Raw genomic sequence first — 2,144 nt, forward strand, 5'->3', positions numbered from 1 at the left:
GTAAACCCTTGATTCGGTACATGATATAGTAGAACATCACTAACACTAAATACTGTGTTGTAAACCGTTGATTCGGTACATGATATAGTAGAACAACACTAACACTAAATACTCTGTTGTAAACCGTTGATTCGGTACATGATATAGTAGAACATCACTAACACTAAATACTGTGTTTTAAACCCTTGATTCGGTACATATGATGTAAGATAACACTACATATTCAGTTGTATGCTGTTCCTATTACCAGAACATGTTGATATTTGTACTGGTTTCTATTACCATAATTTGTTTTCTTTTTTTACTTGTTCTTTTATTACCAGAACATTCCGCTCTTTGTGATGTCTCCTACTATAAAATATTAGTGTTTCATTCTAGTTTGGGATAAAAATATGTCGATTTGATCAACATGCTTTTAGTGGTTTATAGACATTAATATAAACTTCTTATTTCTAGCTTAAATGCAGTGTTTTATATGTATCATCATGACTAACCAATAATAATGAATTACAGACTACATTATCATTAGTAATATTTTATTATTCTGGTCATTATCAATATATGTATTTGGCTGCATCTTTTCTTACAGCCAACCTATAACCTACCTCTATTCCATTGACGTTATTGTTTCGAATAATGGAGTCTGCCTTTTTGAGAATTGAAAAGTCATCAGCTTGGTGGAACTGACTCTCGTAAAGACTCATCACGTTCGTTCTATTCCAAGGAGTAGGTATTTGTCCTGAGCTCTAAATAATAACAAAACCTGATGAGAAATTTATATATTTATTGTATAAAACATTTGAGAACAAACCATGTACTACGTACTTAAAATTGTATTTTTATGTGTTTTTTTTTCAGTAAATGAGTAAAAAGTACATTTTCGGCCTTTAAAAGATGACTTCTCGAAAGTCCGAAGGTTTATTGATCCCAGACTTTTATTATAACTTTGTTTGTATCCTTCAGGTTAAGATATCATTGTTCTATATTTTTTATACATACAATTGGCCTAGAATGTTAGACATTTGAAGGGTTAAAAGAAACATTTATTTAAAATGACACTTATCGCTACGTGTTCAAGAAATTTATAAGAGTTAAAATAATTAAAACTGTAGGATAGGAACTAATAAAACAGTGTTTTGTAAGTAGGTTATATATTGTAGTTTTTCTGTTTTGTAAGTAGGTTATATATTGTAGTTTTTTTTAATGACCAATATGGCGGAATGAAGGACTCTACACTTCCTTATGGTTAATGAACAATATGGCGGAATGTAAAAATTACACTTCCTTATGTTTAAAGAACAATATGGCGTAATGAAGGACTCTACACTACCTTATGGTTAATGAACAATATGGCCGAATGAAGGACTCTATACTATTTTATGCTTAGTGAACAGAATGGCTGAATGAAGGACTTTACACTACTTTATGGTTAATGAACAGTATGGCGGAATGAAGGATTCTATACTACCTTATGGTATGCTGTGTTTGCTTGGAGAAGGCTTAGTAACAAACCTTTCTACTTGAAAAAAGATTTACAGTTTGAAGTTGAGTGGTCTGAAGAGACGAAATTAGTTTTTAGCGATGAACCTTAAGTTTGTTTAAAGTGAGGTACAACACATCTTAGAATACAAGAAAACCATGTACGTTTTATGTAACAGGTTTTTTTTCTGTATTGTAAACAGGTTTTATACTGTAATTTTTCTGTATTGTAAGTAAATTTTATATAGTACTTTTTTCTGTATTGAAAGTATGTTTTATACTGTATTTTTTTCTGTTTTGTAAGTAAGTTATGTATTGTAGTTTTGTGTTTTGTAAGTAGATTATATATTGTAGTTTTGTGTTTTGTAAGTAGGTTATATATTGTAGTTTTGCATAAGGAAGTGTAGTTTTACATTCCGCCATACTGTTCATTAACCATAAAGTAGTGTAAAGTCCTTCATTCAGCCATTATGTTCATTAAGCATAAAATAGTATAGAGTCCTTCATTCGGCCATATTGTTCATTAACCATAAGGTAGTGTAGAGTCCTTCATTACGCCATATTATTCATTAAACATAAGGAAGTGTAGTTTTTACATTCCGCCATATTGTTCATTAACCATAAGGAAGTGTAGAGTCCTTCATTCCGCCATATTGTTCATTAAT

General features: G+C 30.5%; 1 protein-coding gene across 1 annotated transcript in view; it reads right to left on the minus strand.

Moving 5' to 3' along the window:
- Window positions 1-605: 605 nt before the first annotated feature.
- LOC106475276 overlaps window positions 606-2,144 on the minus strand; it is a gene marked incomplete at its 3' end in the record, with an annotated part of 17,904 nt that continues 16,365 nt past the window's right edge. Inside the window, exon 3 of the mRNA XM_022379427.1 lies at window positions 606-746. Within this exon, the coding sequence (XP_022235135.1) occupies window positions 606-746 (141 nt within the window). The remainder of the gene's footprint in view (window positions 747-2,144) is intronic.

This window comes from Limulus polyphemus, unplaced genomic scaffold (assembly GCF_000517525.1).
Source record: "Limulus polyphemus unplaced genomic scaffold, Limulus_polyphemus-2.1.2 Scaffold8338, whole genome shotgun sequence".
Lineage (NCBI taxonomy): Eukaryota > Metazoa > Arthropoda > Merostomata > Xiphosura > Limulidae > Limulus > Limulus polyphemus.